This window comes from Heterocephalus glaber, unplaced genomic scaffold (genome assembly GCF_053883595.1).
Source record: "Heterocephalus glaber isolate CG9 unplaced genomic scaffold, H.glaber_assembly_v1.0 deba00001444, whole genome shotgun sequence".
NCBI lineage: Eukaryota > Metazoa > Chordata > Mammalia > Rodentia > Bathyergidae > Heterocephalus > Heterocephalus glaber.
Window position 1 is genome coordinate 29,059,614 of NW_028258297.1, and position 24,069 is coordinate 29,083,682.

At 56.4% G+C, this 24,069-nt stretch overlaps 4 protein-coding genes across 10 annotated transcripts; 2 read left to right on the forward strand and 2 right to left on the reverse strand.

The window, feature by feature from the left end:
• Positions 1 to 239: 239 nt before the first annotated feature.
• Spsb2 (splA/ryanodine receptor domain and SOCS box containing 2) lies at positions 240 to 2,543 on the forward strand. 2 transcript variants are annotated; one of them, XM_021248034.2, is made up of 3 exons: positions 240 to 357; positions 601 to 1,345; positions 2,193 to 2,543. In XM_021248034.2, exons 2-3 carry the CDS (start codon positions 682 to 684, stop codon positions 2,318 to 2,320), a joined length of 792 nt encoding a protein of 263 aa, XP_021103693.1. In that variant the 5' UTR covers positions 240 to 357; positions 601 to 681; the 3' UTR covers positions 2,321 to 2,543. The 2 variants fall into 2 exon arrangements, with proteins under 2 accessions (XP_021103693.1, XP_021103692.1); XM_021248033.2 differs by having other exon boundaries at positions 245 to 409.
• Positions 2,544 to 3,003: 460 nt separating this feature from the next.
• Tpi1 (triosephosphate isomerase 1) lies at positions 3,004 to 6,792 on the reverse strand. Its single transcript, XM_004869458.4, has 7 exons — positions 6,253 to 6,792; positions 5,150 to 5,273; positions 4,986 to 5,070; positions 4,779 to 4,911; positions 4,438 to 4,523; positions 3,526 to 3,613; positions 3,004 to 3,440 (listed from the first exon to the last, which is right to left on the reverse strand). Exons 1-7 carry the CDS (start codon positions 6,365 to 6,367, stop codon positions 3,322 to 3,324), a joined length of 750 nt encoding a protein of 249 aa, XP_004869515.1. The 5' UTR covers positions 6,368 to 6,792; the 3' UTR covers positions 3,004 to 3,321.
• Positions 6,793 to 6,975: 183 nt separating this feature from the next.
• On the reverse strand, positions 6,976 to 20,557 carry Usp5 (ubiquitin specific peptidase 5). 5 transcript variants are annotated; one of them, XM_004869457.4, is made up of 20 exons: positions 20,357 to 20,557; positions 17,013 to 17,138; positions 16,503 to 16,569; positions 16,205 to 16,338; positions 15,912 to 16,057; positions 15,468 to 15,652; positions 14,751 to 14,845; positions 13,921 to 14,114; positions 13,251 to 13,322; positions 12,658 to 12,745; positions 12,293 to 12,418; positions 11,618 to 11,771; positions 11,195 to 11,369; positions 10,678 to 10,766; positions 9,635 to 9,757; positions 8,967 to 9,110; positions 8,745 to 8,890; positions 8,428 to 8,581; positions 8,053 to 8,137; positions 6,976 to 7,532 (listed from the first exon to the last, which is right to left on the reverse strand). In XM_004869457.4, the coding sequence occupies exons 1-20, from the start codon at positions 20,465 to 20,467 to the stop codon at positions 7,439 to 7,441; spliced, it is 2,508 nt and encodes an 835-aa protein (XP_004869514.1). In that variant the 5' UTR covers positions 20,468 to 20,557; the 3' UTR covers positions 6,976 to 7,438. The 5 variants fall into 5 exon arrangements, with proteins under 5 accessions (XP_004869514.1, XP_004869513.1, XP_087069647.1 ...); XM_004869456.4 differs by having other exon boundaries at positions 9,566 to 9,757; XM_087213521.1 differs by lacking the exon at positions 12,293 to 12,418 and having other exon boundaries at positions 9,566 to 9,757.
• Positions 20,556 to 23,414, forward strand: Cdca3 (cell division cycle associated 3). 2 transcript variants are annotated; one of them, XM_004869454.4, is made up of 7 exons: positions 20,556 to 20,727; positions 20,835 to 20,961; positions 21,600 to 21,767; positions 21,990 to 22,119; positions 22,441 to 22,716; positions 22,848 to 22,951; positions 23,073 to 23,414. In XM_004869454.4, the coding sequence occupies exons 3-7, from the start codon at positions 21,648 to 21,650 to the stop codon at positions 23,226 to 23,228; spliced, it is 786 nt and encodes a 261-aa protein (XP_004869511.2). In that variant the 5' UTR covers positions 20,556 to 20,727; positions 20,835 to 20,961; positions 21,600 to 21,647; the 3' UTR covers positions 23,229 to 23,414. The 2 variants fall into 2 exon arrangements, with proteins under 2 accessions (XP_004869511.2, XP_004869512.2); XM_004869455.3 differs by lacking the exons at positions 20,556 to 20,727; positions 20,835 to 20,961 and adding an exon at positions 21,266 to 21,382.
• Positions 23,415 to 24,069: the final 655 nt, after the last annotated feature.

Here is a 24,069-nt window from a genome sequence, read left to right on the forward strand (position 1 = left end):
CCGGGTGACCCACAGGTCTCCACTGTGCACACCCGCAGGGATCCTAGGGAGCGGCCTGGCATCCGAGGGTTCATTCAGAACGGGGACGGCCCGGGGGCGGACCCTAGGGTGGCGACGGGAGGGGCGCTGTCCGGGAGACCTCCCGGCGCAAGTCACTGCCCGCGACGCCACCCGGAAGCCGTGGTAACCGCCGGGCAAGCTCGGGGGTGTAGCCTGCGCGCTGACTGGCGGGTTAACCGCCCGGGGGCGGGGCGCCGCGCTGGAGGCGGAAGCTCCCGCAGACCCGGTTGCGCGTAGGCCCCTCGGCTGCTTCCTCCCGAGGTCCTACGACCCCCGGCCTGGAGGGAGGCAGGCGAGGTTGGGGACAGTGGCGGCAGGAGCTCGGGGCGGCCGTGGGGGGCGGCCAATGGTGAGGTCCTAAGGGGGCGGCTCGGAGTCTCGTGGGATCCGGCGCAGCCCGGGCGCAGGCGGGGTGCTGCACCCAGGCGCGTTGGGGGCGCAGGCCGGTCTGCGCGTAGGGTGAAAGGTCAGGGTTCCCGGGTGAGGTCCCCACACTCGGGCCCGCGCTTCAGGCCCCTTTCCCTCCCACCTGCCCTCCAGATCGGCCCCTCTCGGAGCTCCACTTTTACAAGAGGCGCCCCAGCAAGGCTCTCCGGGGGAGTCCGCCAGCCGCTCACCTCCATGGGCCAGACGGCCCTGGCGGGGGGCGGCAGCTGCACCCCCGCCCCGCAGGCCCTCTGCCCTGACCTCTCTCGTCCCGAGGGCTTGGAGGAGCTCCTGTCGGCTCCTGCTCTTGACCTGGGGGCCCAGAGGCGCCACGGCTGGAATCCCAAGGACTGCTCCGAGAACATTGTGGTCAAGGAAGGGGGGCTGTGCTTTGAGCGGCGGCCCGTGGCTCAGAGCACGGATGGGGTCCGGGGAAAGAGGGGCTACTCGCGGGGCCTGCACGCCTGGGAGATCAGCTGGCCCCGGGAGCAGAGGGGCACCCACGCCGTGGTGGGGGTCGCCACGGCCCGCGCCCCGCTGCAGGCTGACTACTATGCGGCGCTGCTGGGCAGCAACAGCGAGTCATGGGGCTGGGACGTCGGGCGAGGGAAGCTGTACCATCAGAGCAAGGGGCCCGACGCTCCCCGGTATCCGGCTAGGCCTCAGGGTGAGCAGCTGGCGGTGCCGGAGAGGCTGCTGGTGGTTCTGGACATGGAGGAGGGAACTCTGGGCTACGCTGTTGGGAGCACCTACCTGGGGCCAGCCTTCCGCGGACTGAAGGGCAGGACCCTCTATCCCGCTGTAAGTGCTGTCTGGGGCCAGTGCCAGGTCCGAATCCGCTACCTGGGCGAAAGGAGAGGTGAGGCCTGGGGAAGGGTGGGGAGAGGACACACTGGTGGTGGTGGTGGTGGTTTGGGATGGAAGCAAAGGTGGAGGAGAGCAGAGTGGTGGGCCTTCATTTGACCTGTCTTTTGGGGGCTAGGAATGGCTGAGGGTCTAAGTCCACCAGCAGCAGAAGTAAAATCAAGGCTTTTGAAAGCAACTTTCGGGGTCTTTTGGCTAGTACGTGGCAAGCCTGCAGAAGGGAGGGAGGCAAGCTTAGGGCTTCACAGGAGAGAGCTGCTCCTGAGCAAGAAGAGCAAGTGATCGACCAGGTAACTGGACTAGGTGTACAGGTCCAAAAAGAAAAGAACAGGCAGTGCCAAGCACCCAAGGTGTAGCAGATTCGTTGGGCTCTGACTTGTCTTGGCCACATAGCCACTTCCTTCTTTAAACCCCAGGATGAAGCCACGGGGCCCTGGGCACCGAAAAGGAAAGCAGAGCCAGGCCATGGGTGGGGCCGGAGGGGAGCTGGCTCTGGAGGCTGCTGGCCTCAGCAGTGGGCAGATGCCTGTCCTGTCGCCCAGATGGAGCTCGCAGTGGAGGAGGGCCAGCCTCCCTTTCGCCTCCTAAGGCCTCCCAAATCCAGGCCTGGGCCGGCTGTACCACGGTTGGAGCCATTTTGGCCTGCTGCTTGGAGGGACTTGGGGCTTCATACTCAGCTCTCACTCAAGATGTGCCGTACAGAAGTCTAGGGAGCCCCCAAGACCTCCCTCAGCTGACAAGAGGCAGGCTAGGGCAGGAAGGCAGAAGATGGCAGGACCTTTTGGTGTGAGGAGTGTGTCCATGGCTACACCTGCTTAATCTCCCGTCCTTCTCTCCCCCAGCGGAACCACACTCCCTTCTGCACCTGAGCCGCCTGTGTGTGCGCCACACCCTGGGGGACACCCGGCTAGGGCAGGTGTCTGCTCTGCCCTTGCCCCCTGCCATGAAGCGTTATCTGCTGTACCAGTGACCCTGTGACGCCACCACCCTTACCCCAGACCTACTAAAAGCCAAGTGAGGCTGGCCTCCTTCTGCAGCAGGAGCTCTGGCAGCTCAGCAGGACCACAGGCCCAGAGAGAGGATATTCCAGCCTGGTACACGAGACATTTTTTAAAGTAAAAATGAGAGATAAATGTTAAAGATAAAAGAAATAGTTTAAGAGATGTGTTGTTATAGAACCCTATTCGTGGTTGTTTGGTTTTCCTGCTGTCTTTTTTTTGGGGGGACGGGGACAAGCCATAGTCCTGTGACTACCTTAAAAAGGTCAGATTGCTGGGTGTGGTGGTACACCCCTGTAATCCCAGCACTGGGGAAGCTGAGGCAAGACTGCCAGAGGGCCGGGGATTTAGCTCAGTGGTTTCGGCGCCTGCTGCACAAGCACAAGGACCTGAGTTCGATCCCCAGTACCAAAAAAGAAAAAAAAAGAAGGCAAAGCTAATGATTATCAGAATAATATTGGCCTAGGATTTAGCTCAGTGGTTCCGCTGCCTGCCTCAAAAGTAGAAGAACCCGAGTTCGATCCCCGGTACCAAAAAAAAAAAAAGACTGCCAGAGTTTGAGGCCAGCCTAAACTACATAGCAAGACCCTGTCTTTAAAAAAAAAAAGGGACAGAGATTATATTGCCAAGCACAGGGAGGGAGGACAAGCACATGTCTTAGTGGCAGATGTTTATTTCCCTTACAGGTGGGATGGCTCACAGACACAGTGCTGAGGGGAGGCTGTCACGGGGTGTGGGGGGAGAACTTCTCTGCTGCTCTCAGCAAGCGGACTCCTTCTGCCTCTCAGCCAAGGAGAAGCCACCTCCTTCCAATGAGACTAAGCAGTGAAGGGATTGGCCTGGTCCCAACCTTTACAAGGGAGGTGTAAACTCTGGATTAGGCTGAGGGGGCAGATGGCATCATCAGCTGGGGAGGGGCATTGCCGGGCTTCTAGGCCTGGGTAGCAGGAAGGGGAGGGGAACCAGATGGCACTTAGTGTTTGGCATTGATGATGTCCACGAATTCAGGCTTGAGGGATGCACCGCCCACTAGGAAGCCATCCACATCGGGCTGGCTTGACAGCTCTTTGCAGGTTGCCCCAGTCACAGAACCTGGGAAGGGGGAGAAAGGTGAGTACGCTCCATCTCTGCTGCCCCTACTCAGCCCAACCCACAGGCGGGAGCCAGAGCCCCTCACCTCCGTAAATGATTCGGGTGCTCTGAGCCACTGCTTCAGACACATTGGACTTAAGCCATCCCCGGAGCTTCTCATGTACTTCCTGGGCCTAGAGTGAAAAGGCAGACTAAGTAAGACCTGTCCTGCTTCTCAGCCACATAGGACAAATCGCTGGCACCAGTAGGGTTTGTTTGGTTTCTACGCAAGACCTGGGGACCTGAGTCCAAATGCCAAGGTTCTCATCCCAACCAGGCTTTGACTGGATGCCCTTGGGCAAGTCACTATCTCTGTGTGTGTGGGCTCCATCTTTCAAATGAGCGTTTTAGGTAGGGTAGAAGAAATAAAGTTAAGTAGAAAGGAGACAAGGAAATCAAAAATTTTAAATTGTACTTTAAGGAAAAACCAGCTTCAGAACACAAACCCGGTGTATTTATATTTTTCTTCTTCCTAAACAGCCTAACTGGGCAATTCCCTTTCAGCTTCAAAGGGGGCTGCCTGTTCCCTTTTATTTGCAAAAGGTCCTCTTTCACCCCCAGAAGAGACCTCTCTTTTGGCATTTTCCCTAGGAATAGCTCAGTAGGGGAGGGCACCCTCTCCCACCTAAGACTAAGACTATAGATTACTGAACTCCACAGATTTCCACCTCCCAAAACACACAAAAGAGCACCAGCTCCCAACAGTATCTGCCTCATTTGAGCACCGCACTCTCTTGAATGCATCCTGTATCTCCCTCTAATAAATCTTTCTCATGCCTCTATTTTTTCCGGTACCTGGGATCAAACTTGGGTCCTTGCGCTTTCGAGGCAGGTGGTGGAACCACTGGGCTAAGTTGGCTCATGCCTCTTAATAAAACAAGGGGCCGGCCCAGGTGGTCTCTGTGGCTGGGTGGTGCTACTGGGGCAAGACAGGGTGAGGGCAGGCTCTGGCTGTTACCTGTTGAGGCGTTGCAGTCTTGCCCGTACCGATGGCCCACACAGGTTCATAGGCCAACACCACCTTGCTCCAGTCCTTCACGTTATCTGCAGGGAGATCACAAAGAGGGAAGGGTGAAAACAAGGCCTCTCCGGCAGGTCCCCAGGGTACAGAGACTGGTTTTGAGGAATCTCCAGGTGGCACCTGTACCCTCAGGGGCATAAAGGTGGTGAGGACCAAGCGAGGAACCCTCTGCTTCCCTTTCGAGAGGAGCATGGAATCTAGGCAGGCTGAAGGGCCCCTGACCCCTACTTCCGCCTGCACCCCCACCTAGGTACAAAGATCCCTTTCTCTTGAGATACCTGCGATGACCTTGGTTTGCTCAAAAACGACCTTCTCTGTGATGCCAGCTTCCCTCTCATCCAGCTTCTCCCCGATGCAAGCGATTACTCCCAGGCCCTCTGCCAGGGCGTGGGCCACCTTCTGCCCGATCAGCTGTTGAGGAACATACCTGGTGAGACCCTCTAGAAACAGGGGATCTCTTATCTCCTGGCCCAGTCACTACTTACCTCATCTGATTCCCCGAAGACGTGCCTCCTCTCCGAGTGGCCCAGGACTACCCATGTGGCTCCAAGGTCTTTGATCATGCCAGGGCTAAGGAAAAAGATAGGCCAAGCTTCAGCAGGGAGCCACCTCGGGCTTCCCCTGAGAGCAGGCAGCTCCTCCGTCTCACCTGATCTCCCCAGTGAAGGCCCCGTTAGTCACTTTGTAGCAGTTCTGCGCAGCCACAGCAATCTTGGGGTCCAGCTTCTGCCTGGCGAAGTCGATGTAGGCAGTAGGGGGCGCACAAACCACCTCTGGGCACAGATGGAGGCACAGATGGGATCAGTGAAAGCCCTCAGTGCCCTGGGGCTCCCAGGCCTCGCCTCTTCCTTGCTTCTGCTCCCCTGCTCTCCACCCCAGCAAGAAGACCTCTGTCCACTCCGCAGCCCAGCCTGGGCCTGCACCCAACTCGGAGCCTTCCACACACTACAGACAGCCTACAGCCCTCACTCTGCCCTCTCCTCTTTAACAGCTGTGGCTCCGATTTCCTTGGGCTATTCTGGGCATAAGCACCTCTCAGACTCAGCATTCTTTGGGGGCCAACCCTGCTTGTCTTCTAAAATAGCCCACTCCTCTAAGGCACGGATTTTCAACCAAAGGCGAAGGGGCCGACTCCTGGCTGCATAGTTCCGTCTTTGGGGACTAAGAGAGAAAGCCTCCCAGCCGCCCGCCCCCGCCCAGGCCGTGGCTGTGACTTAGGTAGGTTCGAGAAGGCTGGAGCCGGCACTGTGTCGGTGGGCGGCACAGAGGCCTATCGCGCTCCCACTCAGGGCTCGGGAAGGCTGTGGGATCACTCGCCCTCCCCAGAGGACTCAGCCTATTTAGCACCTGCTCAGTCCCTGCGGCGGAAGGCATCAGAGCCCCGGAGGCGCGGGGAGGAGCCGCGGGCTACGTGCGGAGGCGCACGGAGCGGCGGGCGGGCCAGGTAGCGGGGCGCACGAGCTCAGCCCCGCACCCCGGGTCAAGCAGCTTCTCCCTCCCTCCCCGGCTCTGGGCCGGCGCGGCCCCAGTCCCAGCCCAGGGGTCATCTTCCTTCCAGGACCCAGGTCGTCCTTTGCCGCCCCACAGGCCGTGAATGCGCCTTTCTTCCCCGACAAGGCTCGGTGCTGCGGCTGCGGGACCGCCGCGCCGGCACCCGACGCCACGTCCATCGGCCCCGCACCCAGGTCGACGCGGGCGGACCCCGCGGCCGCGCCCGACGCTCCGGGCCCTCGGCTCCCGCCGAGCGCTCACCGGTGTCGGCCGGCACCTTGGCGGCGTTCAGGGTGCTGATGAGCTCCCCCAGGGTGTTCTTCCGCCCGTTCATCTTCCAGTTGCCCCCCACGAAGAACTTCCTGGACGGCGCCATGGCGCGGGAGCTGGGCCGCTGAAGGTCAGGACCAGCGCGCAGCTGCGGCCGGCCGCTTATGTAGAGCCGGGCGAGGCAGAAGTCCGCCCCCGCCCCGCCTCCCCCCCCCCCCCCGCCATGGCGCCCCGCCTGCCCGCCGCGTTCCTGCGCCTGCCTAGCAACGTTTGGGTCCGGCGGGGAGGGGCGGTCCCACTCCCGTTAGCCCCACGGGCCCGGACAGAGGCCCCCGAACGGAACCTTGAGCTCAGCTCGCGCTGGGAGAGCTGCCCCCCGCCCAGCGCTCCATCCCTGACCGCTGGGCAGGCGCCCCAGGTCCGGGCAAATACCGGGAAGGGGCAGCCCAGGCCAAGCAGCAAGAGCGCCCTGGAGGTGTTCGGCCGCGTGCTCCTCCACCCTAGTGTCCCCTCTGGGCCGAACAGGAACACGGCCTGGGAGGGAAGGGCCCACAGCCACCAGGGTTTCCGGGAAACAGCAGCCCCCCCCCCCTTTGTGCTCCCCGTTTCAGGCCCCGCTATTCCACTTCCTAATCTCACACCCCGTGGGGCAGGGGCAAAGCCAGGCACTTCCTTATCTTCCCGGAAGGGAAGCCTCGCCAAGGTGCAAACGCGTTTCCCATTGTACTTTTATTCACATCGTGTAATTTGGCATTTTCCAGAGGACAAGGAAGAGACAGGGTGGGGGAAAGACTTAGACAGGAGGGGAAGGGAGCCCCCAGGACCCTCTATCCCTCCTTGCCCAACCACATGGAGTGAACAGGGGTGGAGGACACACGAAGCTACACCCACGGCACACAAGTCAGCGCCCCTATGAGGGAGCCACAGAGCTACAGAGGCAGCGAGCTGTGCCCACACTGGGACACGGCAGCCAGTCTCTCCGCAGATGGGCACTCGGCCTGCGCCCGCCCCAGTCACTCCCGGGCCCCTCTGCTTTGCCTGGCCATTTTCCTATGGCCTCCAGCTTCTTCCCTGCTGCTGGGGACAAAAGAAAAAGGTGCGGAGCAGGGTACAGGCTCCTCAGCCCCCGCTCTGTGCCCGGTGGTCCATCCCTTGCCCTCCGTGGGTGGGCAGGGCCTTAGCTGGCCACTCTCTGGTAGAAGTAGATGTAGCCCAGGTCCTTGGGCGGCTTCTCGGAGGCACACACTTTCTGGTCATTGTAGATTACCCATCTAGGAAGGTGAGAAGGGCAGGAAAGGGTGAACACACAGCATTCCCAGCCCACCAACTTCATCTCAGCCACCCCCGAGGTGGGGGATCCCTGCCTGGACTCCCGGTGGAGTCGCCTGCCACCTCTGGGCGCTTCCCCGTCTAACAAGGACTGGCTCCCCGACTGGTGCCTGCAGAGCCCAGGACCTCCAGCCACCCCTCCACCCAGTCCCACGAGGCGAGGCAGGGGCACAGCAGAATCAGTCAGTACTCTCGGATCTGCAGGCCTTCTGGTCTGACACAGCTACTCGGCTTTCCTGGGCCACGTGCAAAGGCTCATGGGCAATACGTGAACAAGCAGTGGCTGTCCAGGCAAAGTCCACCAGCAGAGGTGGGCCAGTCAGCCTCGGGGCTGTGCTCGGCCTATCTCTGCTGCAATGCATTCTCTCATCCAGGTGTGCTGAAGATCCCCAGGGACTTCCAGGTCCCCCTCCTCACGCCCACCACCACCTCTCACTGGCAGGGCACACGGCCGGCCCTCACCTGCCTTCCTTCTTGATGTGGCAGACGTAGTGACCACACATGGTGGAGGTGCCCATGTGACTAATGAAGGCAAAGAGCTGATACTCTGGGGAAGGAGAGACAGAAGGCAGAGGGAAAAATAGGAGAGAGCCTTGAGTGACAGTCCCGAGATGTCTGAACAGCTCCAATTGGAACAGGAGCTTCGAAGGGACATGGGGGCACATCCTGGGCAAAGGCCACCTCAGGCAGCTAGAATCCCACCCTCACAAGTCCCGGCCATGGAAAGAGGCTTCAGAAGCCCTAGACCTCAGGAAAGCAGAGCTTCTTGACATGAGGGGCCTGGTGTAGCACAATGGTAGATGCCACCAGCTCTGTCCTATTTCCCGGGACACTCACTTCCAGGGCCATCCCGGACTTTAGGTCCCACTGGCACAGACTCAGAGATGGAGTCAGCGGCTGACCGGCCCTCGGAGATGTCCATGGCTGCTTCCGCATCCAGATCGTCAATGTGACTGAAGATCCAGTCCACGGCCCGTTCCAAACTATTGTTCTGGGAGAAGAGAAAGTGTTGCTTTTCCTAGCCAGCCTCAGCACCTCTGCTGCAGCAACAGAGGGGCCCCCAGCCTCGGTCCTCCATCCTACTCACCCAGGTGGCACCTTGGGCCCACCCCCTTCTCCCCATGGCGCCAGTCCTTTAGCAGGGCAGCCCATACCGTGGCCCGCAGAGCTTTCAGGGCCTGGTCTCTGGAGAAGCCCATGGACACAATGGTGGCCACACAGTCTTCCGGTGGGGGGTCGGCGGCTGCGCTTGTGGAGCCTGGCCCACTGGAGCCAGGCAGGACGAGGGGGTTTGCGAAATCTGTGGACGTGAAGGGGTTGGAGCATGTGGGGGAGGACGGAGGCCCTGGCCCACCCTGCCACATGCTCTTGCCTACCTGGATCGTCCATGTGTGACATGACCCAGTTCATGGCGGCCTCAGCCCCACTGTTGCCCGTGTAGTAGACAGCCTTGCGGCAGGCGTCCATGGGAAAGCCCATTTCCACCAGCTGTATGATGACCGACTCGTCCAGCATGGGTGCTGCGACAGGGAGACATGGGCCTGTGACCTGACTGCTGGGGCTGTGGTTTCTATTTACTCCTCTTCCCTCCCACATGCTGGGCCCTAGCCCTCTCTCAGTCGCCCATTCCGTGCATTCTTCTTCCAAAGGGACACATAATATAATGCGGACTCAGGAGCCTGAGGACGGTCACTTTCCTGCCCTTCTCACAGAACGGGCCCTTTCTGAAGATGACGGCCCCGCCCCTCCAAACCAAGGTGTAAGGAGGGTAGAGGGGCAAGGAGGCCATGCCACTGCCGCCCACACGCAGCAAGCATGGCTGCGACTGTTCCACTTGGTCCCCAAATCCATCGGAAGAGGGCAGAGGAAATGTGAAAGGGAGGACAGCAGAAACACAAAGGACAGGGTCTAGGGAAGCAAGGCAGAGAAGCCCCCATCAGCAAAGGAGAGACAGGCAGGAAGAAGAGTCACTAACATGTTGGAGAGGAGAAGTGAGGGGAGCAGAAGGAGTCTTCGTCTTCGTTGCCATAGAAACCAAGGCTACCTTTGGGCTCATCCGGAGTGACCAGGGGTGGGGCAATGTCAGGCAGCTCCTCCTCTCCCGGCTGCAGCCCTGTACCCCTCAATTGGGAGATGTCTAGCTCCTCTGGCATCTCAATGGACACATCTGCCATTAGAAGGGCAGAAGGGTCACCTCAGCAGCCCGAGGCCCACCTGCAAAAACCCTCTGTGACTCTCAAGCCCTTGCCCCGTGGCTGGAACTGCTCAGCACGAAGGAATTAGTAAGTGAGCGCCAACTTCAGGGTTCCCAGTAGGACAGAAACACTAGTGAGTCCAGGAGCCGGAGATCTACCACCAAGAGCCCCTGAGCAGCGGGTCCTCCAACTGGTGACTCAGAGGAACCAGCGCTCCTGTGGGTCTCAACTTCCTCATCCTCAAAGGGAAGGTAGGGCCGGGGATTTAGCTCAGTGGTTCTGCCGCCTGTCTCCCAAGCACAAGGACCCAAGCTCGATCCCCGGTACCAAAACAAACAAACAAAAAAACAAAATGAAGGTAAATCAGCAGCTCTCAACTTGAGCCCTGAACTTGGAAGATACAGGTAAACTGTTTCAAGATTATCAAAATGAAAAGACAAGGGCCGGGGGTTTAGCTCAGTGGTTCAGGCGCCTGCCTCACAAGCGCAAGGTCCTGAGTTCGATCCCTGGTACAAAAAAAAAAAACTAAAACCACAAAAATAATTTTCAGTTGAAAATCCTAACTATAAAATGAAAGCCACTGAGCCAAGCTTGGTGACGCACATGTGTAATCCCAGCATTTGGGAGCCGAGACAGGCAGATTGCAAGTTGGAGGCCACCCTGTGCTATAGATCAAGAACCCGTTTGAAAAAAAAGAAAAATCCAAAAAACCCAAAACAAAAATCAAAGACTCAATAGTTTTAGAGCTTTTCAAAGCAGCTGCAATTTGGAATAGCCAAGGTTAATTTTTTTCCTCTTTGCGAGGACAGTGAGACACGCTGGTTTACACGTGCTAAGGCCCTGTCCTTTTCTAGCACGGCCCGGTGCACCGCCCTCCACCTAGACACCGTACCCAGTTTCTTGGGCACCCAGTCTAAGCCGAAGGTGAACTTCTTGATCTGGATGACCAGGTAGTCGGGGAATGAGGCAAACCGTGTGGTCCTAGGGAAGAAAGAAGGTGCTGGCAGGATGGCAGACTCTCCTCTCTTGAAACCCTCGCCCTGGGTTTGACCTGTCCTGACAGAGCATACAGGGCTGGGGGCCAGGCTAGACGGAGGGCCACTTGTCAGAAGTCCACTGTGGAGCCTCACTCTTCCTGGCGCCGTGTCCATGACAATCCCTAGCTGACGGCAAGGCCGTGCTCTGCCACAATGAAGGGAAGAAAGCCTGCACTTTGAGAAGGGCAAGTGGTGGGGCAGGACAAGGTGACAAGACAGGGTCATTACCGCAGCTACCACTGCTGGCCCTCCTGGTTCCCTCAGGGACAGATTACCAACTCTGGAAGATTCAACCCTGAGATCCCAAGCTGAGGGGCGGCTGTGTCTGAGGATTGCCCCGCCGCAGAGCAGCTGTGCCAGGCCGGGACTTACTTGACAGCTACCGACTTGGCCTGCAGGGCTGTGCTCCAGAAGTCATCCACCTGTTCCGGGGCCCCGTAGGCCTCCAGGCAGGAGCTGAAGGGCACCTGGGCCCGAACCAGCTCTGGCAGTGGCACCTTCTCCTCTTCAGCTTGCCGCTTCTTCTCCTCATACTCCAGGAGCTCCTCTGGTGCGACAATTGGGTAATGTGCTCTTAGCAGGTGCTGCCTCTTCCCGCCTCACCCTCCTCGCCCTCCTGGCTGCATTGCCCTGACTGGTCCAGTTTCTCTCCCTTCCCGAAGTCTAGACGCACAGCCCTCTCCACCTTGCCATTCTGTCTCAGCACAACTCTGCTCCTAGCAGTACCTATGTACCCGACACAGCTCACCGACTGCAGCCTCCATAAGCACAAGGCCTCGCGGAGCAATAGCCTACCTTTGTTCAGGGCTGCGTCCATGGGCACGGGCAGCTGCATGATGTAGTCAACTCGCTGGGTGTATTTCACCTTCTCCGTGGCCAGGCACTTGATCTTCTCTTCCACCAGAAAGCGGAACACTTCATTGGGGTTTTCAGAGCTCCGGCAGTTCCTCTACGGGAGAGGCAGGAGGGCGGGGCGGTCTGGGAGGGCAGGGAGCAGGGTGGACTAACAGGCTCTGAGAGTCGGGGAAGGGAGGTGGGCGGGGAGGGCCTCTCGGGTTGCGGGTGCAAGAGGAGGCAGCACCTCCCCACAGGCGTTCCCTGCGCCCCAGTTCTGGCCCCAGCACAGCACTGCGACTCTTTTGGAAGACGCCTGTCTGTCTTTACGGACAGTAAGTGTTCTCCTGTCATCCTTTTTTCTGTCTTTTCCTTCCTTCTCTCCCTGTCCTGGCAGTGACCAGGATGGAACCCAAGTGGAACCAAGGCCTCATGCATGCTAGGCACCTGGCCTATCACAGGCCACACCCGGCCCCAGTCAGGGTCTCTGGGTGGGTCCTCACCGTCCCTCCTCAGGTGCAGACCCCGCTCCAGGGCGGCTCAGTGCGAGCTGCAGCAGCAGCTGCAGGGCTATGGGAGGAGGGGAGTGGGGGAGCAAAGTGCAGCACAGGCAGGCAGCGGCTCCCCCACCCTTACCTCCACCATGTTGATGAGGTGCAGGAAGAACTCCTGGGCGTCCTGCTGCCGGTTCGTAGAGAACTCAGGGTGGCCCTTGCCAATGAGGGCCTTGAACATCCGCGGGGCAATGCCATCTTGCACCTCCTAGGCAGAGCCAGGGCAGAGGCTCGGCTGGTGCTCAGGTTATCAAGGGGCCTCCTTTCTTTGCTTGCTTAAAATGCCTTTTTTTGGCAGTGCTGGGGATTGAACACAGCACCTTGTGCATGCTGGGCAAGTGTCGAGCCACTGAGCTATGTTCCTAGCTCCCAGGGGCCTTCCGCTATCTCTCAAACCTCAGTTTCCCCATAACTCCAAAGCCCAAAAGTGATAAGATCCCAACTCACCTTTTGTTCTGGCACCTGCTCCCCATCCCCCGACTCCAGTGCTGGCTTAGAATACTCTCCCGAGAGAAGACCATGGCCCAGCTTGGCCCTGAGTGAACAGCCAGGAAACCATTTAGCTTTAGTCAACTAAGGATCCTCACAACTTGTCTCTTCCTCCCCAACGTAACTGGCTCATGGCCCCACCAGACACCTGTCAAGTGTGTAAAAACAATTGGGCACAGTTGTGCAGGCCTGTAATCCCTGCTACTCAGGAGGCTGAGGCAGGAGGATTTCAAGTTCAAGGCTAGTCTGCAAGACCCTTTGCGACACCCTGCCTCAAAATAAAAAGGAATGGAGATGTAGTTCATGGGCAGAGCACTTGCCTAACATGCACAAGGCCCTGGGTTCAATCCTTACCATCTAAAAAAAAAGAGTGAAAAACCCTTAGGTTGTACAGAACCCCAGGCTCAGGACAGCATGTCCAGAACCAATTACCCCAAAGCCTCTCACTGCCCAGGGCTCAACTGCTCCACCCCGGGCGTGGTGGGGAAGAAAGGGGGCATATGGGCTGTGAGGCTGTCAACAGCCTGCATACACAGGACCTGGCTACATACACCTGGGTGCTGAAGTCCTGGGTGGGGTCCGTGGGGGCGCTCTGGAAGATCTTCTCCAGCTTGTCCACATACCTGGGAGTCAAAGGAAAGGGGACTGGAGGCTCAGCCTGAGCAATGGCTCCAGGGAGGGAGTGTCTACTCTCCGTGACCGGGCTCCCTTGCGTGGGCAGTGACTGGGTGGCCCTTTGGGTCCCCTTCCCCTCCCATAAGGCAGCCTGCAGTGTGCTCAGAGGTGCTCTCTCCGCCTCCTCCCTGGGACAGAGCTAGGGGAGGGAGAAGGCAGCTGGAATTAGGGTACCTCGGGTTCATTTTCTGCTGGGCAGAGCTTCTGGCATTCTCACTGCTTCCCAGTTAGATAGTAAACTCACTTATGCTAAGAATTTGCTTTCCTTCTACCTTAACATCTCAAGCCCTCTCCTTTCGCAGACAGCTACGCGTCTGTCAGGTGCTCCTCTGACGTCACTGCTAACCCTTGAGTCTCGCAGGCCAGAGAGCCCTGGGATTTGGCTTCCTGCTCTGTCAGTGGTGTGTGTGTGGTGGGGAATGGCAGAGCTTGCCTCACAGTGTAATAGGAGCTCTTCTAAGACCGAGTTCCACACACAGGCTCCAAGGGCAGTAACCAGGGGAGGAGCTGGGGACATAGGGGGCACAGAGCCAAGGGGCCACTCACTTCCTCTGGAAGTCGGGGATGCTGAAGAGCACCTGGACCACAGAGTTGAGGTAGCAACTGTTTCCCAGGTTCCGGATCCCTGTGTAGCCGGGTCCGAACAGGGGCTTCAGCGGCACGCCCGACTCCTGGATCAGCTCCCATTCGCCAATCCGCTGGTTCATGTCGATCTCCAGCTCTGTCATCGTCTTGTCTGTCTGTGTGGAAAAGGGCACCTCAGATTGGCGGAGGAGCTCAGCTGTATACTTGCTACACAGGTCTCTCCCACAGTCGAGGTTGAGACCCAGTTGCAGCCCAGAATTTACAGAACTGTGGACTCTGTCATGGGAGCCACCCTGAGCACCATCCAGCCCAAGTCCTCGAAGGCCGGAAGGAATGCTCGAGGCCTGTTACTCCTCAGGCCTCTGCTGAGTGAAGGGATGAAATGAGTGAGATTCTGTTGACCAGAAATGTCTTCCCACTCAAGTTACTCCTACTTATCATCTGGAGGAGCAGGTCCCCAGAAAAGGTCCCCACTCCCCCGGAAGGGGCCAGGTCCCCCTGCTGTAAACTACCATGGTGCAGAACCTTCACCTCTCTTCTGCAGCACCCCATCTGCCTTTTCTCTCTAGAATATAAGTCTACGATAGCAAGACCCACACAGTGACTAGCACATAATAGGTACTCAACAGAATTCACTGAGTGAAATGATTCTAGAAAGTTCTTCAAGTGAAGCCCACACATCTTGGGGACTGAATTGGGGAAGCTCTCTCCAAAACCCTACCTTAGCTTGGCAAATAAATAGGGCCTCGGGGGCCAGAACTGGAAGAATCTGAAGCCGATGGGGATCTCACCTTCTGCATCTTCAGCATGTCAATTCCGAAGTGCGACAGGTGCTCGGCCAGGCTGGGGTCCAGGACCATGTCATCTTCGTCATAGGAGTACACATCTAAAGCAGGAAGCAGTGCAGGGGACATGGCTCAGGACTGGCCTGGCCACCCCTTCCACTCCTGCTCAGAGGGGCCTTCACCGGCCAGAAGGACAGCCTGGAAGGGTCACCCCTCATCTCCCTTGAGCATCAGTGAGGTCACAGGTCCTGTAGGACAGGCTGTCAGAAGATGGGGTGAAACAGGGTGAGAGCTGGAATTAACTGTGGCACAGGACAGAGGATAAGATGGGCTGGAAAGGGTACTGACTAAACACACAATGATGGCTACTTCTAGGAAGGGAACTAGGGTTTTGGGGCACTGAACATTTAGCTCATATGCAGTATTTTTTTCTTTCTTTTTCTTTTTTTTGGTACCGGAGATCAAACTTAGGACCTTGCACTTTTGAGGCAGGCACGGTGCCACCAAGCTACATCCCCGGCCCAAGTATTTTCCTTTTTTTTTTTTTTTTGGTACAGGGGATCGAACTCAGGACCTTGGGCTTGCAAGGCAAGTGGTGGAACCACTGAGCTAAATCCCCAGCCCTTTTCATTTTTTCATCAAGAGAATGCATTCATGTATTCTTCACGTCACAGAAGACAAGTAACAACCAGAATACATGGGCGGGGCAGACAGGGGTGGTACCAGCTCCATCGGGAGTGATGGTGCCCAGCTTGACAGCTAATGGGTAGCCCGTCTCCCTGTAGTGCTCCACAGCGTGGTTGTTGCCCCCACTGCCATCAAAGTAGCGCCGGCCACAGAGGATGGAGCCATCTGTCAGGTTCAGCCATAGATTCTCCCTCATGTCACACTTGGAGCACTTCCAGCCACTAACCCAGAAAGAAGAAAATCCGTGAGTTGGGGGTCCATGGGGGTGGCGGCGAGAGGGGCTCCGCGGGCCCTGCCAGCCCGAGAGCACACTCTTCTTTTTCCTGTTCCTCTGGAGGTCTCTCACTTCGTCCAACTCTTCCCCAAGTCTCCCTCCCTGTCCCTCTACCACCCTCTCTCTCACTGGACCCCCTCTACCCTGAGGGTGGCCCTTTTGTCCTTTCTGGAAGCTGTGTCCAGGGTGGAGGGGCCAGGTCTCACCAGGGAGGGATCCGGGCTGGGTTGTCCAACTGCTTGAGGCTGAAGGCATGCTTGGACACCTGCCGGACCTCCCCATCCCAGGCCTGCACCTCCTGCTTGCGGGAGGCCGAGTCGGCTGAGAGCAGGGCCTCCACTGCACTGGTCACCTGGGGGAAGCAGCGGGTTGGACAGTAGCCAACCCCATCCCACCTGCCCCCGTCCTCCTTGGTCTTCGGCCTTGCCAGTGCTGCCCCTGCCGTCACTACTCTGGCCCTCCTGACCTACAATGTTCATGGGGTGGAAGCTGTTCATACCCGATCTTGGACGATGTCAGGCAGTCCCCCCAGGCCATCCCGGGCAATCTCCAGGTAGTCTGGCAAAATGACAATCTTCACGTCCTCGTCATATTCAAACTTTTCCTCCGAGAGGTCAAACCCGCCTTCGACACCTGGAGAGCCAGGGAAGAGGAGAGTAGGACACCCAGTATAGTCCGGGTCCCTCCTCCAGCACACCCCCTCACTCTGTTCCCTCAGAACTCTTGGGTCACCAATCGGGCTCTGAGAGCAGGAAAGACCAGCTGGGAGAGAAGGGCTGGGCTGCAGCAGTGCTCACCGATAGCCAGCCGGGTCGGCTTCTTACGGGGCGGGTCTCCAGTGCCGGCAGTAGCGTCCTCTTCCTTCTGTAATGAACAGGAAGGGCAGATTAGCAGTGAACTCCGGGAAAGGGACAAACAGGGACAAATGGAGGAATGCAGTGGTTAATCTCAGAACGAAATGATGCTTAAAAAAAATCTGTGCCACTTTTTTTGCAGTACTGGTGAATGAACCCCAGGGCCTTTGCACTGAGGTACATTCCCCAGCCCTTTTTAATTTTGAGACAGGGCCTTGTTAAGTTGCCAAGATGCCCAGGCTGGGCTTGAACTTGTGATCTCTGCCTCAGTCTCCCAGAATGCTGGGATTTCAGGAGTAGTCACCATGCCTAGCACGTGGGAAGTTTTAACAACACAAAAGTAAGCAGGGAGAAATTGAAAGCAGTAGGGGGTTGGATAGAACAGACAGATGCCAAATGAGTACCCCATGGAGTGTGTCTGACTACACCCAGCCCCCCACCCCAAGTCCCTACCGGGCGCCGGGTCCGCCGGAGGTGCAGGTAGACACGCTGGCCTGTCTTGTTGAAGTGTCTCTCCACATATTGCTTCCCGAAGCCCAGGAATGTGTTCATGCAGATGTAGAGGCCACCCTCAGACTCCTGCAGGGCACAAGGCAAGGAAAGAAACAGGATGAAGCCTGGCTGGGTCAGGAAAGCAAGGACCTGGAGTCAGAAACTGCTGGCTTCCGAAAGGTTCTGGTCTCTAATACTGAGTGGCCCTTCCAACTTATTTAGCAGCTTTTTGTTTTTTTGAGACAGGATCTCACTCTAATTCAGGCTGGCCTTGAACTCGAAGTGAGTGATCTTCCTGCCTCAGCTTCCCCAGTGCTGGGATCAGAGCTGTGTGCGCCACCACACCCGGGTCTTATTAGCCTTTTTAGGGCCTGGAACCTAAGATTCTCTCCCATTTCCTCCTATGACTTTGCCAAAAACCAGCAAGGACGTCAGGAGGCTGAGCAACGCGTCTCAGCCACCATGCATCTTCTCTCCTGCTCCTTCTTTGGGCTTTGGAACCCAGCAATCACCACCAACCAGAAAGTTCCATTTAGCTCTCACTCTTTCTTTTTTTTTGGTACCGGGGATTGAACTCAGGGACCTTGCGCTTGCGAGGCAGGTGGCTCCCTCTTTTTGAGACAGAGTTTCACTATGTAGTTCAGGCTCGCCTTGAACTTACTATGGACCCCAGAATGGCCTCGAACTCTCATCAATCCTCCTACCTCAGCCTCCTGAGTGCTGAGATTACAGGTTCGCATCACCACACCTTGCTTCACCTCTTTTCTGAGGCCAAGAGATCCAGAAAGTAAATGGGGACCAAACACTAGGCTTCCAGTGGCAGGGATTGGACTCAGAAGAAAAAGGGGTCCTTTCCTGGGAGACACTGACGCCAGACCTGGGACTCCAAAAACAAATACTACCTCATTTCCATAACTCAGAAACCTTTCCAGACTTCAGGGACAGATTCCAGCACTGAACAGTACGCCCCTAACCCTGAGATTGCCGACAGGCCAGACCTTTCCTCTACTGCATGCCTGGTAGCTGAGCCCTGATCCACAGAGTCTCTCCCTCCTGTCCCATTGAGCCTGGCTCCAGGGAACAATCCCTTGTTTACAACTCACAGCTAAACCAGCCCCAGACTGGAAGGTCGTCAAGTCCAGCATTCTACAGTCACCAGCAATGCCTTCCTCTCCCCTCCCCTCTGACCAATATGTAAGATTCCTCCCTGAAGTCCTATAACCTCCAATCTCAAAGCCATCACCCTCCTAGAACAATCAGGCAGGATTTGCTGAGACAGTTATACAAAAGAACTGAGTGGGATAAGTGCCCACCCAGAACCACGGCTGAGAAGATGGGCTTACCCCAAAGCTCAGCAAGTCTTACCAGGCCCTTTGCAAATAGAGAGATGGTGAAAGTGGGAGAGGAACTGGCAACAATGAGCCTTGCCTTCAAGGCTCTGAGCAACAGGCATCTTTTTCCCAGAATAAAAGCCTCAGTGGCCTTGAAATTTTTCTGCTTTGATATTAAAAACAGGGTACAGCCCGGGATTTAGCTCAGTGGCACCGTGCCTGCCTGCCTTGCAAGTACAAGGTCCTAAATTCGGTACTGCAAAAGAACCAAACCAAACAAAACAAAAACCAGGGCACAGTCTAAGGAAGTTCTTCGTCCTATCAGTTGCTCTTTACCACTCCCTAGAATAGTGTGGATTGCAACCTTCAGGAACAAATAGAGAATTTCTCACCAGGGAGGTCAGCTAAGCTCTTTCTCCCATGAACCTGGTTTGAGAATATAATCAAATATGCTGGAAGTTGGTTAGCAAAGCAACTGGGTCACACTGAAGATCTCTTGACGGAATGAAAAAGGGGAAATGTCAGAAAATTACAAAACGCCCTTTTTGATTACTCAAAGCAGTTACTAAGGAGAGAGACAAAATTCAAACGTAAAGAGGGACCCACTGAGTTTATTTATTTATTTTTGTACCAGGGATCGAACTCAGATCCTTGAGCTTGTGAGGCGGGCAACAGAGCCACTGAGCTAAATCCCCGGCCCCAACCCACTGAGTTTCTACCATCTGTTGGTGATTAAGAAAAATCTTTCCCTCTGGGAAGGAAGGGGGTAGAAATAAGATTCTGGTTTCACCAGGGATTGGGGACCCTGGAGCGCTCCTCACATCAGTCCTCTTTTTACCTCTGCCAAAGCCAGACTTCAGAGAAGTAGCACATTGTCTGGCCCGGGTCAAAACCCAGCAAACCAGGCAAACCACACATCACAGTGATGGCACTGAGCTGGGCCTCCCATCCTGCTGCTATACTGAGCATGGCTGACGCACTAATGAAGCCTTTCCACTCTGACTTGCAGCTTCGGGGCCAAGAGCTGGCCTAGCTGAACACCCTGGGCAAGGCCAGCAGCGGCTTGAGGGGAGGGGTGGGGAGGGGCGGATCCCAACCAAGCTGCGGCCCTCTCCTTTCAGGCCTGGAGGCTTGAGGGCGACACAGGAAGGCAGAACAGCAGGAAGGGGGGTACCCGGTGGAGCCTGCAAAACGTGAAGCACGAGTGTGGGTGGCGGCTTTATCTAACTAGGCAAGAGTGGGAGCGAGATGGGAAAGGGGCCTTAGCATCCTCCCAGAAAGAAAGCATCTCTCCGGGAATACTTTAAAACAGGTTCTCTCTGCTCCCAGTGATGGACAAGGTGGGGAGGAGTCTGCAGCCATAGTTCACTTACAGGAGAAACGACTAGAGCTTTCCTCTCCTTTTCCTCCCTCCCCACCACCATGACCCATCTCCCTGCCCCTGTCCGTATTAGCCAGGGGTGGACGCTGCCTAACGCGGTGTTTCTCATAACCAGCCCTCCTCCAGCTCATTTCCAGACTACCAACCGCCTAGGAACTGCCGTCCCCACCCTCCCAAACCCAGACCACAACAAGGGGGAGTCGTCCCCATTCCTCCCATATGAGACTACAAAACCCGGAGAGCCGCGCGCGATTAACAAGGCTGGCTCCTGGCTCTCGGGGTTCCGCCTGGGAAATGTAGTCCAAAGTCGGGCTGCAGCCCGGCCGCACACGACCGTGAGGGCGACTGGTGACTACAAGGCCCACAGTGCTCCGCGGCACGGGCGTGCGCAGGGTGGCCGCGGTGACTTCCGGGGCTCGTAGTCACGCGGAGGCTCCAGCTAAGAAGAGAGCAGGGGCAGAAGAGCGCGGGAGACTACAGGTCCCAGGGTGCACCGCGGGGAGGCGGTGGCCCGAGCCTCGCAGGCCCCGGCAGAATGACCAGGGCGATGGGAGGAAGTAGTTCTCGCTGCGGGCGTGGGGAAGGGGGCTTACCGGTGTGTCGAAGGAAAAGGCACACTCGTCTTTGTGGACCCGGTCGCCAGCCTTGGGGACCCGGATCGTTGGTAACACTGACAGCAGCGCCTCCTCGCTCAGCTCCGCCATGACACCGGCAGTAGCTCTTCCACACACGGCGGCTCTCACCGGTCCCAGTCCCCCACCCCTGCTCTCCTGGCCAATGAGCGCTGCTCATCAGGCGCATGCGCGGAAGGCCAGACACGCGAGAATGGCAGTTGGACGCAGCCTGCCGGCTAATGCTCCACCCCCTTCCCTACTCTCGGCCAACGCCAATCAGGAGCGCTCTTCATTCAATTGATGGCCGAAGGGACCAATCTTCCTCTACCAGGGCAGGAGAGGGAGCGCAGGTAGAGCGGCCAAGTGGACTTTGGGGCTGCGCCTGCTGAGTTGAGGACTCCCAGTCCTCTCGCGTGAAGAGCAGAAATTAACGGTTGTTTAAACCCCTCTATTCCAGAAACTTTCCTGGGGACTCATCAGTCGGAAAGTAGGAAGGCAGTTTTCTTGGTATTTGAAAAGAGGCCGTCCAATGAGACGGAGTTTGAGGATTACACGACTGATTGACAACCTCTTCAACCAATGAGGTAGAAAACCATCACAGTTCCAACTGAATTTGTGCATAAGAGCGTAATAAGTTATTATTCTGTTTTGTTTAATAAAATGGCTTGTGTTTAAGACTAGCGGTCTTAAAAACGAAGATGGGTACTCCCAAAGTCTCGTGACGTTCAGCTCAAGAGCTGATACTGAACAAAAAGTCTTATCACGTAGGCGTCATCCCTAGGCAAGGCAGCCTCACCCCATTGGCTCCACAAGCCTCATGATAGACATCCTCCGAGATCAATGGCTTCCCTCTCTGGAGGCGAGTCTCACACAGTGGACCTATGGGAGCCTACGTTGGCTCAGCCAATAGGGTCGGGGTAGGGGGCGTGGCGGGAAGTTTGAAACTTGTAATTTTGGGAGTTTATCCTCAAGCGGGTTTGCATCCATAAGTGGAGTTGGGGCCCGGTAAGTAATTTGAATAAATTAATGAATAAATTAGAGGGTCCAGCAGACCCAGAATGAACCTTTTGGAAAACTTCACTAGTCGTACGTCGTTAGCCCCGCAGAGACCTTTGGGTCGGCGACCAGGAGGTTCTCCAGCTGGAACTGGAAAAATTAGGTGGTCTGGGGTCACCTGGGACGCGGTCACAGTAATAGCTAAGACCCGAGTTACTTCTCGCAGGCATCCTCTCCTCTACTTGGGCGGGCCCTGCCCGGGCCCCCAGTGGAGATGGGCTCAGCCAAGAGCGTCCCAGCCACCCCAGCGCGGCCTCCACCACGTAACAAGCATCTGGCTCGAGTAGCGGACCCTCGCTCGCCTAGTGCCGGCATCCAGCGCACTCCTATCCAGGTACTAGGGGCCGGGGCGAGGAAGGCAAAGAACCCGAATTCTTGGGCTTGTGCCGAACCTGATACTGAGGGTGCCACCCCACCCCACCCCTACTGGAGCCTTATTTGCTGCATTCTCAGTCTTCCTTCGGTGGGCTGCATGTCTGAGGGGATTAGCAACTCCCACCTGGAGTATGGGGAGAGAGTCAGGACCCAGATTTGGTTCTAGCCTATGTCCTGACAGGTGGAGAGCTCTCCACAAACAAGCCTGTCCGCCAGAGAAGAGCTGGAGGATCCTGAGAAGGCCCAGGACTCAGATCCTCGCTCTCCGACGCTTGGCATCACACGGACACCTATGAAGGCCAGCAGTGCAGGTGAGGCTTGGGCCCAGGGAATCCTGAGACTGTCACCTCTTTTTCTTGGATGGAGTGGATAAAGCCATCCTCTCAGGACTCTCCTTTTACTTTGTGTGGTGCTGAGGCTGGAACCCAGGGCCTTCTGAAGGCTAGGCAAGTACCTTGCCACTGAGCTACACTCCAGCTCCCATTCCACTCTTCTCACATTTTGCTCCCTCTCACCTTGACTTCATTATTCCCAGTCCCTCACCAACCAGGGCGTAAATCCTAAGATCCTGGATCCTCCTTGCTAAAGGATTTGTAGAGAAGGTCGCTGCTCATTTCACTTCTTTCTTCTAGACCCTGAGAGTCCACTGGTGAAACAGCTGAGTGAAGTATTTGAGACTGAAGCCTCAAAGTCGAATCTCCCCCCAGACCCTCTTCTGCCCCTGGGAGCAGTTTCATCATCTGAACTGGACTTTACTGTGGATACTCACTTATTCCTGGAGGACAAGACCAAGCTCCCCTCTAAACAGGTGTTGTCCAAGGAGGAAGCTACACAGCTCACAGCAACCCCCGTGGCCAGCCAGACCTCGGACAAGCCCTCAGGAGACCCCGAAACTCCCCGATCTCCAGGTACAAAATCCAAGAGCAAGGTGCTGAGAAGAGAAAGTATGTAATGTCCATGGAGGAGTGTGGGGAGAATAAACTGTAAGCTGCTGGTTTTGAAGCCCCCCAGTTTTGAGTCTTTGCTTTACTCACCCTAGGTTCTAAGCGCAATAGACGGAAACAAAACAGCAAGGTACTAGGGAGATCTCCCCTCACCATCCTGCAGGATGACAACTCCCCTGGGACCCTGACAGCACGACAGGTAAAGGGACAGAGGGGAAAAGCCTTTACTAGTATATCCAACAGAAAGGGTGGGAGGCCCCTTTACCCAGATCTTCCTGTGCCTAACAGCACCCCAGTGCATATACTGCCTCCTTTTGCAGGGTAAGCGGCCTTCTCCCCTGAGTGAAAATGTCGGGGAAGTGAAGGAAGGAGCCATTCTCAGAACTGGACGACTTCTGAAAACTGGAGGCTGCTCATGGGAGCCAGCCCAGGACCATGACAAGGAAAATCAGCACTTTCCTTTGGTAGAGAGTTAGGCCCGCCGTGAGCTCTCCCTGGGTTCTCAGGGCTTGGTGATCTTGTGTCATCTCGAACCTTCTTCCACCGGGGAGACTGGAGAAAGGTTTCTTTGGTTTCTCTTAAACTGCCAACTCCAGGACTTAGAGCTTTATGGGGCTTCCTGTTTTACGTGTTTCTTGTATATTAAAGGAAGTGATTTTAAACAGTGCTTTAGAAAGTTAGACTTGAGGTTTGCATGGGGTCTTGTGTGTGTAAAATGGCAGCCTGGAGGGCCATGTTCCCCGAGGGTCTCCGCATGGATGACTCTGAGCCTCCTTTGCTTCCATCCCCTATGTCGTGGTGTTCCCCCAGGCTCTGCCCTGGACTGTTTTCTCTTATTCTCCCGAAGTGTGTATTTCTAGGGCTTTAGTGTCACTTTCCTAAAATTCTGGTAATTTCCGGATCATTCTCTAATCCTGATTCTTTTTTTTTTTGGTACCGGGGATCGAACTCGGGTCCTTGCACTTTCAAGGCAGGTGCCGGAACCACTGAGCTAAATTCCTGGCCCTGATCCTGATTCTTATCAGGCTGCTCCATAAGCACTTCAAAGTCAGTTTGTCTAAAGTTGAATTTATGATCTTCCCCTAAAAGACATTCTTCCTGTTTCCTACCCTTGTGAATATCATCTACCCAGCTGCCTGAATCCAGACCGTGGCTGTCAGCTAAATCCTTCCTTCTCGCTGTCTTATATCCTAACAGTCGGTCACTAAATCCTGTTGATTCTGTCTTTGCTTTGTTGTTTTTTTTGTTTGTTTTTTTGGTACCAGGGAAACCCTAACCTTGCACTTGCAAGGCAGGCATTGGCACCACTGAGCTAAA